Here is a 15,867-nt window from a genome sequence, read left to right as displayed (position 1 = left end):
GAGTCAGAACAAATATCATAATTTTGTAAGATTAATGCCAGAAGCGTAGTGTGCCAATAATAAAAGGTTATTAGAGACCTTCAATTCTTTAGCAGTTTTAGTATACGATATCCTGGCTAGACACTTGACACCTTAGGAAACCTATTGCTTCTCAGTACTGTGGATAAAATTTAATTATAGAAAAGGCAGAACATGATCAGTGCTTCATAGCACAGCAACTAAATTTTGAGAATGTTCTAATTTCTTACCAGCTGAAAATAAAATCCAGAAAAATTTCAATTGGCCAAAGTCTCTTGAGCAGCCAAGGAGTGCTTGGTGCAAGTCTGGAGATGGGCAGGGAACAACTTCTTTAAGCAGCCTTTGTGTTCACCTGATCCTAGGATTAGCAGGCACTAGCCTGGACTCTGGAGCAAGGAAGATCAAACTGAAGGCTGCACAGGTGGCCAGGGATTGTCCAGACACATGGGAGCCCCAGTCACACACCTTTTCCCTGACCATATCCCCAGCACCACTAACTAATAGGAGGGTAGTATTAAAGATTCTATAGTGGCTGCACACCAACCAAGGATGCTATTATGCAGAAGGTATCCACCCGTGGCTGTATCTGCTGTGAAAAAGGAACTAGACTACTCTAAAGTATTGGAGCATGTGTTCCTAAAATTCAAAGCTTATTACTCAAGTGATCAGTCAAAAATTGCAATTGCTTTTAAAATAATTGATTTTTTTCATTGCTTTATCCACGTCCCTACTGTTTTTTTATTTTAGACATTCTTCGCATTCATTATCCTAATTTCTCCAAAAATATTATGAGAACCAAATCCATCTGAAGGGTTTGCTTGAGTATGAGAGATGGTTCTAGTTGCTTTGATTTCAGCCTTGTGTAATTGTCACTGGAAAATATCTGTTGTCACAACAGAAGCTGTGGTTAAATGTGGATTGTCCCTTTGGAAGACAGTTAGCCTCCTTTTTTCTATATCTGTCAGAGTAAAAGGTAATTAAAATGCTTTATTTCATTTTCAGACCATGCTAATGAGGAAGAGTTGGAAAAGATCAAGTAAGGTAATTCTTAGCATGTGGTCTTTTAGCATTAATTTTAGAAGAATGAGATTTCATACTAAATATCTCTCTTAGCATTGCAAGCGATGGCACAGGATTTTTTCTCTATGAAGTTATATTTTTATATAATTTTGGGGACAACTTAGTGAGCCTTTTCAGTAATAATGAAACTACTCAAATGTGTTTTTACAACCTTTTCTCAAATTCATCCAAACACTTCCAGTTATTTATGTAACTGGCAAACATGGCAATGTTTTCCCTAACACTGGTAACCTATCATGTATGGTATTTTTTCTTGTACACAACAGGGCCTAAAAATAAAAGTTCATGTGCTAAGCTGAAAGATATGTGGGGGTCTTTGTGTCCCAATATCACTTTAACTATTTTTTTGAATTTGATTTTAATTGACTGAAATTATGCTTGCAAATGTTTCTAGCTTGATAGTTCTAAGGAATTAAATCCTCTAACCACAGGACAGACACAGGAGAAACAAGAGTAGTCAAGTTTTCCTACTGTACCCCCACTCCAACAATGTGCCTCAACCATTATTTTGAGGGACCAGGTCAGGGAGTAACAAGTGGTAACTGAATAGGCCTATCTCCAAGCCAGTTCAGATGTTGGCCTTTCTGCTAACACTCTCCACCATAGTGTAAGCAGTTATGGTTGTGTATGCAATGTACATATCTGGCTACTAAGACTTTGACTGAGATCACCAATACCAAACAAAGTTAAGTTTTACATATTTTCTGTGCATATTTCTGTAAAGTTAGTGCACACTTTAAAAGTTTGTGTTGCTTTTTTTAGGAACTGATACCACAGAAGTACAGTGTGCTTTCTGATGAAGTATATACTGTGTATAGTATAGGTACTGTTCTTGAGTTGTATTCATTTTTATTTATGTATCTTTAAAAAAAAAAGAAGTAGGAAAACATCTCCAAGATTTGAAATTGACTGCCAAGTCTGATTTTGAGAATACACCTCTACTTTGATATAACGCTGTCCTCGGGAGCCAAAAAATCTTACCGCGTTAAAGGTGAAACCGCATTATATCAAACTTGCTTTGATTTACTAGAGTGTGAAGCCCCGCCCCCCTGGAGCACTGCTTTACCATGTTATATCAGAATTCATGTTATATCGGGTCGTGTTATATCAGGGTAGAGGTGTAGCTGTTTATCCTGTAAATTCCTTAAAACATATTAGCCATCCAAGGGCAAGTCTTATTTTTTTTTAAATCATGGTTTACTTTTCTAGTATATAACAAACTTAACTGTACTGTCATTGCAGAAAGCAATTCTATATTACATACTCAATGGAAAATGCTTAAATCAATATATTTATCATTGAATCATTTAAAGTACAGAACTAGGGTTGCAAGTTCCTGGATTCCGTTCCTGGCACTCACATAAACTTCCTAGGTAAGATTAAGCAGGCCACTTATCCTCTCTTTTCTTTTCCAAATCTGTAAAATGACGATGATAGGTAATTATTTCACAGTAGTGTGATGAACAATAATTCATTGACATTTGTACAAAAGTTGAGCTTCTTAGATGGAAGATGCAATGGAAGTATGATTTAAGCATTTTCCAACTATTTCCATAATACACAGGGAACTCAGACTGGAGTTCTTCTGAAGTGCTAATGAAATGTTGTGGGGCTGGTGAATCACATTGGTTTACATATCCTGCAAATGAAGCTTTAACTTCTGATGTTGTATACCTTCATTCAAGTGGGACTTCCCTAGTTTGAAAAGCAATTTCTCATGTTTTATCTGCATCTGACGATGGGCAGTTAGCAGCCTTGATAATTCAAAATGCTTAATGATATCATAGTTAAGAATTCTCCAAAATGTCCTACCTATATGATTTGTTTTATATTCACTTTCATGTTAGTTATTTAACAGCAATTCATTTAACAGTTGCGGCTCTCACTGATAGGCATATAAAAAGGTTTGGTACATACAGAATGTATTAATTTAAATATTGTATTCATGTATCTATAATTCACTGAAGCCAGATTCACTGGAGTTAATATACATACATGTTTCTACCATATATATGATGGTGATAGTCAGGTTATAAATTGTATAGCCATGTAATAAACTGCATTTATTATGCATCTTAGGCCATTTCAGTTGCACTCTGCCCATTAGTCCATCTTCACCAGTATATTTTTACAATTGCAAACCTCTGAGAAACTTCAAACAGCTGCCTTTTTAAATTAAAGAAAGCAATCTGTAATAAAGATGTTTTCTTGTCTTCACAAACATAGAATTTCTTTCAAAAATTGCAATAATCTGAGATGTAGGATGGATCAATATTAAATGAAGTATCACTGAGGTTTAAGGAATGTCTGGAAATAAGTACTTTATATTATTGTGTAGGAGGGAAATCTGCTCCACCCCCTCTTCCGTAGGACACAGTATTTATGTGTGGACCTAGGAGCTTGAGATATCAGACCCTAAAATCATGATATGATTTATTAGAAAAGCTAATACAGATAACTTTTTGGGGTATCTAAAATAAAGTAAATTTTTAACCCTCCAAGGTCTTTACAGTTGCACCTATAGTAAGGGAATCTGGCTTTACACATTGTGGGGTATGAATTGCTTTTATAAACTCCCTAAAACATTCTAAAAATAGTTTTCAGTAATTAATTGTTGTAATTGGTACTTATGAGAGTCAGCACTATGTCTATGTGGTGAAACCCACAGTACTAGCTTTCCAAGTTGTTTCCAGCACACAATACTGTGATACAACTATTAATATAATTAGAGCTTTCATGAACAAAGAACATCAACTTGAATTGGTTGGTTATGAAAATGTATTGGAAAAATAGATTCATTTCCAGTCCTTCTCCATTCAAAGGGAAGATGATGTCTGAGCCCCTTTGTAAAATGTTGGCCAACTATCAATGAGTAAGAGAGGCAAATGAGACAATGTTTTGCCTTTATAACTTTTTATACTCCTATACAGTGCAATGCTATCTGGAAAGGGTTAAACATATCTCCTCTGTATTATTGAGCCTGAAGGAAGTAGTAATCAAAGAGAGAAACGTGTAGCATTGTTTTTTTTTTAATGTAGTATTTATCCTTTTGTACAAGATGATGGCGTTCCCATTACTTAAGTACTCACTCAGTATTTTCCTTGTCTTGACTTCCGTTAATGAGGTTTCTTTCTTTCTCACCCATACTGCCAATAATAGGATTTTTTTCCAGATGAAATCTTATTACTTCTGGAACTCACATAATGTGAGATTGGGTTGTGTTTAGTGTTGAAATCAAAAGGATAAATAGTAAGCTTGTGGCCAGTGAAACCGTAAATGAACTTCAGTATTGATTTATATGTCAGCAAGAGCAAATGTGTTATCCGCCCAAAACCAAACATCATCTGACCATAATAAGAAACAAGAAGGGGATAAAAATCTGCAAAACAAAAATGTGTTTCTGTTGCAAAATGTTAGATTATTAGTGTTTACTCACACTAGTAATTGCTAACTTTACAGACACTACTCCCACTGCGAGATGTAATGTATACCTTTAAGATCCAAGTCTGTTATTAAAAAACAGATGGAGTTGATACATAATTTTACCCGCATTCAGCAATCAGTTGGATTGCCTGTAATATTTTATGAATATGTTCCTTCCATTTGTTTAATATGGTAGTTTTTGCTATATGAATACAAGGGGTTAATTCAAGCTGAAGTTGCTTGTATCTGTGCAAGAAGGGGGTTGAGAGCTTCAAAAAGCCTGTTTACCAGCCCTTAAAGGACAATGCAATTGTAATTTGCTTTTGAAGTTTTACCTCTGACCAGATGGAGTCCAGCAGTCTGGCTTGTAATCACAGGTGGGAGAATTAGAAGTGGGAAAAAGTGTAAAAATGATCTTTGGATTGTAAAATGACAATTTCTTAAGGACAGGCAGAGAGTGAGGCAGGGACTGATGAGGAGATGGGGACAGACTGAAAGCCTGTGTTGCTTTTTCATTAGATAGGTTTACACTTTGTGTTCCTGAGCACCTCTCACGTAAAGGGCCCCCTAAACATAAAAGTAGATCAACTCAGTTGGAAAACATCTATCAGTGGGATGATCTCTGAACCAGGCAGTTTTTCAAGAGATTGCTTGAAAGTTCCACCATCTGAATATAGATTTTTTTCAGCAATATTATCAAATTGCAAGATATCACTATTCTTTTACAGAGAGACAGACTAAAAAACAGTAATGAATGTGCTATTTTGAGTGGCCTCCTCTGCTATTTTATGCATTTTACCAATTCCCTGATTTTGATAGAAAGTGATGTGAATGTGCTTTTGGGGTGAAATCCTTTGTCACTGACTTCAGTGCAGCCAGGATACTTGAGCAATACATAAAACTTTTGAATTTACTGATGTTCTGGAAAAATGTGGACCACAAGATAGTGCTCCACCTTTTCCTACAAGAAGTTTTCTCCCTTGGTGTTAGAGCCAGTACCCTCAGGGGACATATATCTTCTTGTATCAAACTTTTGCAGTCCAGGGGAGTAGTCTCTCATCATTCAGCTTCAAATTCCTTAAACTGCAGAATAGGTTAATCCACCCAGGAAACTCAGTGCTATACTGCAGGCATTCACAGGCCAACTAATCATTTAATCATTGAGACTCTAGTGCAGGCTATGTACAATGTCACTTAATTTTCTTACTGTTATGCTAGAGGTCCTAGCAGCAGTTGTGTCCACGCATAGTCTCAGAGCTGGGAGCAATCTAGTTGGGAACTTACTGCTCCATTTTTCATGGCATTGATGACATAATGGAGTCAATTTATAAGGACATTTTCCATTTCACAATATTGTATTCTTGCCATTTTGTCCTTAAACAGAATTCAAGAAGTCAAAACTGATTTTTCTCTACTTTCATCTCTGACAGAGGTCAAAAGATCATTTCTACTGGATATAAAATTCAGTGCATTCAATTTACAAAATCAGGGATTTAATCCCACTTTAAGGACCCAAAGCCCAGTCCTAGATTGATGGCCACATTCTTAGTAGAGAAGACCAGCAAAGATAGTATGTCCAGCAAAGATAGTATGCAAAGTGGCAACATGGACCAACATCCAAACCTGGAAGTTGACCCTACTAGCTTCCCTCCACAGAAATGTTCAGGAATATGATGTTCCAAGCCATGGTTCTGCCTTAATCCTGCCAATATCGTCTCTTTTTTTGTCAGTTAGTATTCATATACTGTTTTCTCTTGTATTTTTACTACTGGCTGCACCAAATAATTTAGTCAGTTTAGTCACCAACTCAATAGAGCAGGGGTCGGCAACCTTTCAGAAGTGGTGTGCTGAGTCTTTATTTATTCACTCTAATTTAAGGTTTCGCGTGCCGGTAATACATTTTAACATTTTTAGAAGGCCTCTTTCTATAAGTCTATAATATATAACCAAACTATGGTTGTATGTAAAGTAAATAAGGTTTTTAAAATGTTTAAGAAGCTTTATTTAAAATTAAATTAAAATGCAGAGACCCCCGGACCGGTGGCCAGGACCCGGGCAGCATGAGTGCCACTGAAAATCAGCCCGAGTGCCGCCTTCGGCACGTGTGCCATAGGTTGCCTACCCCTGCAACAGAGAATGGAAAATTTTGACTTATCTGCTGATTTCTCTTCTCTGAGAAAGGCATGTCCAGTGATCTGTCCCTCCTTGTTCCTTTGTATATGAATGTTTTCTACAGTTGGATTTACAGTATTGTAAAGTAAATCCAAAAATATCCAATCAGCTTCTCAACTGAGAATATATCTGACATAAAGCTGTTCCATTTATTCTTGCTGAAGTTAACCAATTACTAGTCATAGAATGCTTTGAAAAACTCTCTGAAAGGGACCTTCAGGTTGGGCCCATATATGACCCTTCAGCTATATTTTATTGTTTCTGACTCTGGCATGACCAGAGGGGGACCCTATCTCACATGCAGGTTACAGACCCAAAATGATTAGACCAGTGTTAGGATAAAGCACATAAACCAGCATAAGAATACCTGTTAGACAAACATCTGTCAGGGATGGTCTACATAGTACTTAGTCCTGCCATGAGCTAGATGACCTCTTGAGGTCCCTTCCAGTCCTATGATTCTATGATTCTAATTTCCATATCCACTATGGTTAACTGATAGTTCATGGAATTCAAATAACGGACTGTGTGCAAGGTGTTGTAATGGTTTAGAAATAGGCAAAATAGTCATCCTAGATGTTGGAAGTGAGAGAGAAGTACAATTAATTGCTATTGGAACTGTGGTCTAAATCCTCTTATGCTGGAGACAGAAAATGGGCTGGTTTTATGCAAATACAGTATGTCCACCCTTTTTGTTAGTTTCACTTATGAAGTAGTGGTATAGGAATGATTAACACCAGGGTCTAAAGTAAGCCTTCTAACAAGCAACTGAGAAGGTCTCAGTTTAATTCTGGCATATGATAGTGTTGCCTTACAGGCAGTGTGCAATGTCTGCACCAGGTCACATATCCAGATTTGGAGCTGGGTAAACTAGAACATTGGTTTATCTACAATCATTATAGAAGCCAACCTTGTATTTACCATTTAAAAAAAAAAGTCTGAATCTTCCATCACTAACCACACAATGTTATGCGATTGCCACAGCTTTTCCTTAAGCTTAGAATAGGATATGTCTGTGGTAACTTATAACAGTTGCCAGATGTTGACTTGATAATGGCTTCTACTTTAGAATATTATAAACATTCTTAAAGACCCTGACTAAGGACTTGGTACGCACCTAAAACTTAAGCTGATCTGGTTATGTCACCGAGGACTGTGAAAAATGTTGTGCCCTCTGCAATGCAGTTAAGTCAACCTAACTCACACAGTGGATGCAGCTACTGTAGAATTCTTCTATCAACCTGGCTACTGCCTCTCAAGGGGATGGATTTGCTACAGAGATGGAGAAACCCTTTCCATTTCTATAGCAAGCATCTAACTATAGTGCTATGGAGGTGTAGCTGCAGTGCCTCTTGTGTAGTGTAGATATACCCTCAGGTGATTAAGCAAGTGCCTAACTTTGAGCACGTGAGTAGTTTCTGGCAATATTCTTGATGAGTCCACTGCAGGTATTGGCTGTTCAATATGATGATTAGAGCTGGCTGGAAAAAAATATAATTCCTATGAGGGGAAAAATTGAATTTTTTGGGAAAAAATTAATTGCAAATCAGAAGAAAAATTCAAAAATTTTAAAATAAAATTTGTTTTGGGAGAGCCAAAACAGATTTTTTCATCCTGCTCCTAGGGGCTACCCAACTCTCCAGGGAGAGTCATACTGCCTAGGTAGTTGGGGCGGTAAGAAGCCTGGACTCTCTGGTAACCTGCATGTAGGCCACCAAAGAGCTGAGGGTTTGCAAGCCCTGGGACCTTGACTCCCCAGCAACCTGTTAGACAGGCTGCTGAGGAGTTGGGGAGTCCAAGGAGGCAGGCAGACAAACAGGCAGAACACCTGCCCATCTGCCTGGTTTCTGTTAAGTTTTGACTGAATCTGCACATTCCCATGGAATGTTTTGATTTCATCGAATCAGCATTTCTGATGGAAAACCAACCAAAGCGTGCTGTGATCAGTGACATAATTCTGTCTTTACATAAACAGCTTTATTTTACATCTATAAATACCACTTGCACTTTGCACTCTCATGAGTGTCTAATTAACATGCTAAGTGCACTTAAGCACAGTTTCCATGCCAAGAAACGAATCCAGCTGCAGACACTTTTTTATGTAAGACTCTTATCATCATCAGTTTGGCAGAGGAATTTTAATGCAAGATAATACCTTATAGCAAAAGCTTGCCAAAATAAGGCCCTGGAAAGGAATATCGTTCATTTAAACTGAAAATTATTTTCAGCTCAGTAATCGCCTGCTCTTGCTCCCATTGAAATTAAGAGCAGAATTCCCATTGACGTCAACTGAAGCAGGATTGGTCCTTAAATCTGGAGGACATAGTTAAATTTGGTACATTAATGACACATTAAAACACATCAGTAAAACCCTCTAAGTGCCTTAATTTAAGGAAAGGTGCAGTAACAGATTATCTTGCACCTTTAGTCAAACATAATGGAAAAAAGTAGTCATTTAACAATTATCAGCTCTTCTCTGTCATGTCATAGTGTACTGGTAAAATTTAGGGGGGAAATGTGAAGATAAGAAATTGTCTTCTAAAATAAGGCTTTTGCTCTTAATTAGGTCTGTAGTCAGTATAATTTTTTAGTTCCAATCTGTAGTTTGAAGTAGCAAACTTTATGGGTTCAGAAAAAAAGCCTCTTCCCTCCTCCACCTTCAGTTGCCAAGGAAAAGTTGTTGTGAGCTCTGGTAGTGTTCCATTAAGAATGTTATCTACCATGTTAGTACTACAGTATACAAAGCTGGTATAATCAAAAAAAGACTGAAGTCCATTCTCCGTCGCTTCAGCTAGAAATAGTATGAATTATAGTTTTTATTTTAATTAACAGCATCCCAGTAAAAATATTTTGGCATCCTTCAGTGTGTATTTGGAAATTACTTTTGATTCACCAGACCTACAAATTGTTGTAAAATAGTTATGACATTTATTGACAAAAGAAGGATGAATATTTAAGAATGTTGTTCCTAAATATTTATTTTCCTTTCCATTTACAACATTAAATTATGCACTTAATTTTAACTTGCATTACAGCCACAGTTTTTGTCAGAACTCCGTGATTAGACTTGTATATGTTGTCTAAAATATACATTTTCATGTATTATAATTTATAAAAAGGATTTGCAGTAACAGTGCAACATTTGCTTTACCCATCTCACTGATTTTTTTTTAAATGTTGTGTGCACTTCCGGAACAAGTCTGAGTTTGTACAAAGTGAAATGCTGAAAGTGGTGTCTGTATTATATAATGATTTTGTGCCTTATTCAAGATGTTTAAGTGTGTAGTCACTGATTTCCCCCCTCCCCCCCCCGGTGTTGGCAGCATTATCAAATGGTTTCCCTTATTAGCATTGAGGGCACAGCCTCCAGTGTTGCATGAGGCTTCATGAGCTGAGAAAAAAAATGGGAAATGGCACATTATATTATAAAGATTATGGCAGCAAACAAAAATACTGATTTGTGTGATATTTCTTAATTCAGAAAATGATTAATATGTTGCAATAATCATTTAGTATAATTTGGAAATGGGAGGAGAAATATAATTTTAAAAAATATTTTAATCTATAAAGTATGAGAATTTTCACTTTCATAAAATATCCACATCTAGATGTCAATTTGTCAGCAATAAATGATGTTTACAGAAAAATTACTGGGATGATAGAAGGTAAGAATCAATAGCAGAGCAAAACACTTGAGAATAGTGGCTACCACACTAATATTTGAAAAGACAACCAGAGATTCAGTAGGGTTTACATTTGTGTTAAATGTGAGTGGAAGAAGAGAGCCTATCTGGTTAATTATCAAAACAGGTAAGTAATATTTGTGTAAATGTCAGCGTTTTCAGTGTTCACTCTCTGTTACGATGGATTTAAGTACAAGTTTCCACTTGGTTTCGATAATCACTTTAGTCCAGTCGTGGACTTCTTGAACAGAAGAAAACTCTTGATATTACCAAAATGCACAAATATATGTTGAAGTTTAATTCCATTTTCCTTTGCAGAGATTGAACGTACACTAAACTTAGTCAGCAGACCCACTTTGGTGAAAACATACTAACTTTCTGCAATGTTTGTAACATGTAGGAAAAGAGCAGTTACATCACTAACTGAAATATTCAAACACAGCTAATTTATCTCTGACATTTACACTATACTGTGGTATTGTACTGGATAGAAGACAAAAACTATATAATGAGTCTCCTTTATTGTCGGCCCTAATTCTAGAACTACTTGGTGTGGTGATGTGCTTTGTAAATGAGAATGGGAATTATCATTAAGATGGCAGCGAAGTCTTCAGAATTATATAATATTACAAATAGGAGGGAATACTGACAATAGGAATATTTCCTTTGATGCATGTACACTTCATGGCATGCTTCTTTTACTGAATATTGAAATGTCCGGTTACATTATGGATAGCCAATCATATCAAACTACTGCAAATAAGGACTCTTCATCTGTGTCAGAATTTCTGAGAGAAAACAAAAGATATCTGTTTTTATAGAACAAATTTGAGAGAACATTTTGTAATCAGGAGATATGTTTTCAAAAGAATACAAGGATTTTTCCACAACCAGTGAGGCTGTTCTCTAAATTCCCTTTTGGGACATGTGGCTAGTAGATCAACTAGTAGTTGTACTTAAAAGTTCAATTAAGCTTTTCATTTTTGGTTTTGTTTTTAAATATCAGTGGTCAAATTAGGAAGTGGCCTACACAGACATCAGCAAAACTGAACGGATGACTGCTGAGATTCTAAAATGGTGCCTCTGTAAGATTGGCCCTCCTCTGGTGTTTTTCCATAATAGTCAAGTATTTGTGGGTATAAGAGTAATTTTAGTGACTGCAGATCGTTGTCATTTACACAGTCATTCTGAACTTTATTTCCCTCCTCTTCTGTAGCCCTCTTTCTCTCCCCCCCATTCCTGCTTCTCCTAGTGCTTTGCATTATTTTAATCAAGGTTTCATCTCCCATAATATTTTGACTTTCTTTTTTCAGATTCACTCATTCATAAAATGCCTCTTCATCAGATCTTAAAATATTTATTTGTAGCATGATTATTCCTGCGGGCCGGGGGAGGAGATTATGTCCTGGAAAGCAGTGACTCTGGAAAAGATTTGTGGGTAATGGTGGCTAATCAGTTGAACACAAGTTCCCGATTTGATGCTGTGGCCAAAAGAGCTAATGCATATACAGGGGGATCTTGAGTAGGGATAGAGAGGTTATTTTACTTGTGTATTTGGCACTGTATTTGATTTGTAAAAAAACCCAAAAATCTACACATAAGGGAAACAAACTTTTCAGCCTATGTTTCAATAAATGCCTGAAGAATAAATTACAAAAGAAATGTTTGCGTATTTTAACTAAATCTGTTTTTTCTTTAACCTGAAGTTTCAGCCCCAGAGTTTACGCCTGTCAGACATGCACAGAAAATCTCAGCTCTGGAGAGGAATAGTCAGTATCAGTTTGATAGAGGGATGTGAACTGAAGCCCATGGATGCAAATGGATTGAGTGATCCCTATGTGAAGTTCCGGCTGGGCCATCAGAAGTACAAGAGTAAGGTAACTTCTTTTAACTGTGTTCGTACTTAACATTTGGGATCTTCTGCTTGAATGACTATTTTAATACTTCTGGAATTTTGTTGTATTACTGCTTAGGTATTTTTCAATATGCCAAATACAGCAATATTGTGGTAACATGCCCAGGAGTTCAGGTTTACTACCAATATTCTCATCTAGGGATTCAGCAAGTGCCGAGCTCTCTTATGCCTGCATGCAGGGGTTTGTGCCTGTGACAGTGATTTCCATCTGCATTGGACTTAAGCACCTGCAGATCAAACCAATCTGGTTTGTGTGTTTGGTTTACTGCAGGCACTGGTCACCCACTTATGACTTCTATCCTTACAGGACACTGACTGCCAGTAACAGCACAGTTTTGGGGTTTTTAATTTATTTTTCCTTTCCTTTTTCATTGTCATAATTAATTGGTCAGATTTCCAGGCTGCTGTGGGGAAGGATTAAAACTAGGGCTGTCAAGCGATTAAAAAATAATCATTATTAATTGCAGTTTTAATAGCACTGCAAAATAATAAAAACCAGTATAAATAAATAAATAATTTTGTATGTTTGCTACCTTTTCAAAGATAATGATTTCAATTACAACAGAATACAAAGTATACAGTGCACTTTATTATTTTTTATTACAAATATTTGCCTTGTAAAAAAGAAACAAAAGAAATAGTATTTCAATTCACCTCATACAAATACTGTAGTGCAATCTCTTCATCATGAAAGTTGAACTTACAAATATAGAATTATTATTTTTGTATAACTTCACTCAAAAATAAAACAATGTATAACTTTAGAGCCTACAAGTCCACTCAGTCCTACTTCTTACTCCTCCTTTAGAGGAGTTGTCTTGGCTTATTGAAGAGGTAAGATATTTTATCTCAGAAAGTCAGTATTCTGGAGATGGGAAGGGTGAGAGTTGTGCAGGAGAAGGGTGAATTCTTAATGCTGCTCCTATTGGGTTGGATTTCTGGGCTTGCCTGTCTCCTGTTCGAAGAGGAAGAGAGTCTGTAAGACTCCTAGTGATAAATCCAGTGGAATTTGTGGTCTTTGCTGAAGGTAGTAGTTGCCCCATAAAGAAGACTTTGGGCCAATTTCCACTCCTGCTCAATATAGAAGTTACTGCTGCTGTTAAGCTATGATGGAGTAGATTGCTTCTTTTTCTCTAGAGAGGGCTTGGTTTATAGAATATATGTTTCTTCTTTGATTAGCATCCCTCTGGTCCCAGTGCACATGTGCTTTTGATCTGAGATTTTCAGTAACAGACCCCATTCAGTTCACACATCCACTTTAGACATCCTCATACCTTGGACTGAGGATATCTAGAGTGGATGTGTGAGTTTCACAGACAGACCACCCTCAGTTCCTTCTCAACAGCCTGGTGGCCTAAGACTGAACCTTTATTTTACCTGGTCCCAATTTTTTTCCTGGAGTTCACCTTTACTATAACTTAGTATAGTATAGTTTAGTCTAGTCTAGTAATTTATTTGTCATTATTAGTTGAATAAGCCCCCCTTCTATTTCTGTTGGGTTTTTTCCAAATAACACCTCTTCCCTCTTTTTTTTTTTTTTTTGAAGGGCATCTATCCGGGATTGTTATCACTTGTTATGCCAAGTTCCCCAGGCTTCAAGCACTGCCTTTCCAGCTGGGGTCCACCCCGGTTAGCAAAGGTGGTTCTCCATGCCTGCACTGTTTAGGGGACACCTATCCAAGTGTAAGATCTGTACTACTTTTAATAGCAAATCTGAAAATTGAAACAGAGAAATTGAATTTTGGCTTCTTATGCTAGAGGAAGCCCTGATACCAGCTTCAGACCTGGGTTTGGAGGACCTTCTTGTACACCAGCCTTCAAGTGCACTTAGTGCCCTGTCAACCTCTGTATCAAAGTGACAGAGACCTTTACAATATAAGGGTGAAGGTACTGACAAGGCTCCATGGAAGAGAAGTTCTGAGTCTCTCACCAGAGATCCTTCTTTGAAGAAATCTCAGTCACCCCAGGAGACCTCAGGTCCTGGAATAGGTACTATTGAGGCTCCTAGCAGTTCTGGTACTGGGAGCTCATCAAGGCTTTGAGTTCTTCTGACAACCATGGTACCAAGCATGCTTCAGTACCAATGAAAGATGATCTGAGCAGAAAGCCCAAGAAATCGGCTTCTTAGAAACCAGTATCCTCTGCAGACCCCAAGCATTCTGACTCTAGAAGGCTAATAACATCCACCTTCGTAGCCAAACTGGTATCCCAGTCTGCTACACCGATGCACCAGAAGACATTAGAATCTTTGGTATTGTCACCTTTTGCTTTGGAGATGCGTTTCTAACAATCAGCACCCTCAGATTGAGACAGATACCAGCGAAGCAATCAACAACATTAGTATTGACCATGGCTGTTGTGGAGCCTCACTTAATCTCTGATCAGATACATTCAGCACCACAAGATTTCAGATTCTCCAAGGGTCTTTTTGTTTCTAAAGAACTGGAGTTCCCATTGCTAATGGATACCAAGCACTTGTCAACAGTGTTCCCTCTAATTTTTCCCATGCATGTGCGGAATGAATTCTGTTATGTGCACCAATATGGAGGTGATGTGTAACATAATTCACGTGGTGGGAGTGGGGCCGAGGGGTTCAGAGTTTGGGAGCGGGGCTTGGCTGGGGCGGAGCGTTGGGGTGCGGTGGGGTGAGGGCTCCAACTGGTGGTGCGGGCTCTGGGGTGGGGCTGGGGTTGAGAGGTTTGGGGTGCAGGCTGCCCAGAGCCTACAACAGGGAGAGAGGACTCTCCCCAACTCTCTCTCCCCACAGCAGCACCTAGGCTTGGGGGCGGGAGAAGCACCTCTCTCCCAGCGGTGGCAGGTCCGTGCTGGGGCTGGGTTGGGGCTGGAGGAAGGGTGCCTCTCCCCAGGTCACGCAAGTCCGGGGCAGGTCTGTGTTGGGGCCGGTAGGGAAAGGCGCTTCTCCCTGCCGTGGCAGGACCGTGTTGGGGCCAGCCGGGAGAGGCACCTCTCCCCACCGCAGCTCTGAGCCCCTGCGCGGGGCTTAATAGGCAGCTGCGTGACCGCACAGGTTAGAGGGAACTTAGCTTGTCAGTATCAAGATCTTCTGGGTCACTGAGATCTTATGTTTCCCTGGTGACTCTGACTTCTCCAATACCTGCTGCACATGGTAGACAACTACCTTCATCTTTAGTTCTGCCTTGCTGTTGGACTATATTAAGAATGATTTTTCTTATGCCCAGATCTCTGTCGAGGTGTCTCCTATATACTATGGAGAGAACATTTCCTGGGTCACCCAGCATGAGAGGAACGTGCATAAGGACCAATAACCTTATGGCCCTTCTCATTAGTATGATCAACACTGGATGTCCGCTCCTCTACCGTATGGTCTCCCTCACTAGCCATATTGGGCTCTCTATCACCAGCAGTTCTTGAAAGCTCCTAGCTACTCCCATGGGGAGCATAGAAAAATCTCCTGTACCATATCTTCCTCCTCAGCCTCAAGAGGAAACTTTCAAGGAGCAAGAGGCTAGAGGTGAACCCCCCCCCCAATACAACCATCTCTGTCATCTCCAGAAGCTGTAATGCCTCGACCACCTTCTTTGGTGGATGATTTTG

At 38.4% G+C, this 15,867-nt stretch overlaps 1 protein-coding gene across 6 annotated transcripts in view; it reads left to right on the top strand.

Annotated features, from left to right (window-relative positions):
* The window catches only part of MCTP1 (multiple C2 and transmembrane domain containing 1), a 445,369-nt gene that overhangs the window by 227,350 nt on the left and 202,152 nt on the right, over positions 1–15,867 (top strand). For 5 of the 6 annotated variants that reach the window (XM_045022335.1, XM_045022331.1, XM_045022334.1 and 2 more), the window contains exons 6-7: positions 1,021–1,059; positions 12,083–12,253. In XM_045022335.1, coding sequence (XP_044878270.1) covers positions 1,021–1,059; positions 12,083–12,253 — 210 coding nt within the window. The remainder of the gene's footprint in view (positions 1–1,020; positions 1,060–12,082; positions 12,254–15,867) is intronic. The other variant, XM_045022332.1, reaches the window with a different exon arrangement.

The sequence above is a fragment of the Mauremys mutica genome, chromosome 6 (assembly GCF_020497125.1).
Source record: "Mauremys mutica isolate MM-2020 ecotype Southern chromosome 6, ASM2049712v1, whole genome shotgun sequence".
Lineage (NCBI taxonomy): Eukaryota > Metazoa > Chordata > Testudines > Geoemydidae > Mauremys > Mauremys mutica.
The sequence above is the reverse complement of the archived record's forward strand: the minus strand, read 5'-3'. Positions and strand labels throughout refer to the sequence as shown.